Source organism: Rhinopithecus bieti, unplaced genomic scaffold (assembly GCF_001698545.2).
Source record: "Rhinopithecus bieti isolate Rb0 unplaced genomic scaffold, ASM169854v2 scaffold_77871, whole genome shotgun sequence".
NCBI lineage: Eukaryota > Metazoa > Chordata > Mammalia > Primates > Cercopithecidae > Rhinopithecus > Rhinopithecus bieti.
In genome coordinates this window covers 1-487 of record NW_016902546.1, presented here as the reverse complement: position 1 = coordinate 487, position 487 = coordinate 1, and the positions used below count along the sequence as shown (strand labels likewise).

Below are 487 nucleotides of genomic sequence, written 5' to 3'. Positions count from 1 at the left end.
GCTCTTTGGGAGCAGCCTCCAGCCACTGCACAGCTACATGGCATACAGTCCGCTCGCTCTCTATGTCCAGACTATCCAAGCGCAGGACAGCCAGCAGCTGGGCCAGGGTCAGATCTGCTAGAGTCTCCTCCCGAATTGAACCCATTCGGCTGAGCTGCTTGAAGTTCTGAGCTATATAGGACTGGGCCTGAGATCGAAGCTTGTGATGGTCGAAGGCGTCTGCAAACTTGAGGATGGCCGTGCAGTTGGTCAGGTCAAGACGTCGGGCTAAGAAGGAGGCACAGGCTTCCCGCACATACTCCAGCTGTAGCATGTCGGAGGCCGCGTACAGGCGCTGCACATTGGCCTCGCTGAGAGACACACGACCCGTGTAGCAATAGTCGACCAACACCTCGAAGGACTCGGCGTCCACATCGTGCATGGTCACGCTGGCCTGCTGGCTCTCGTACATGCCACCCGTGAACATGCTCTTGAAGTAGGGACACGC

General features: G+C 57.9%; 1 protein-coding gene across 1 annotated transcript; it reads right to left on the bottom strand.

Moving 5' to 3' along the window:
- Nucleotides 1-4: 4 nt before the first annotated feature.
- Nucleotides 5-481, bottom strand: LOC108526067 (kelch repeat and BTB domain-containing protein 7-like; the record flags this gene model as incomplete). Its single annotated transcript, XM_017866758.1, has 1 exon — nucleotides 5-481. A coding segment is annotated over exon 1 (462 nt), but the record flags the coding sequence as incomplete, so codon positions are not given.
- Nucleotides 482-487: the final 6 nt, after the last annotated feature.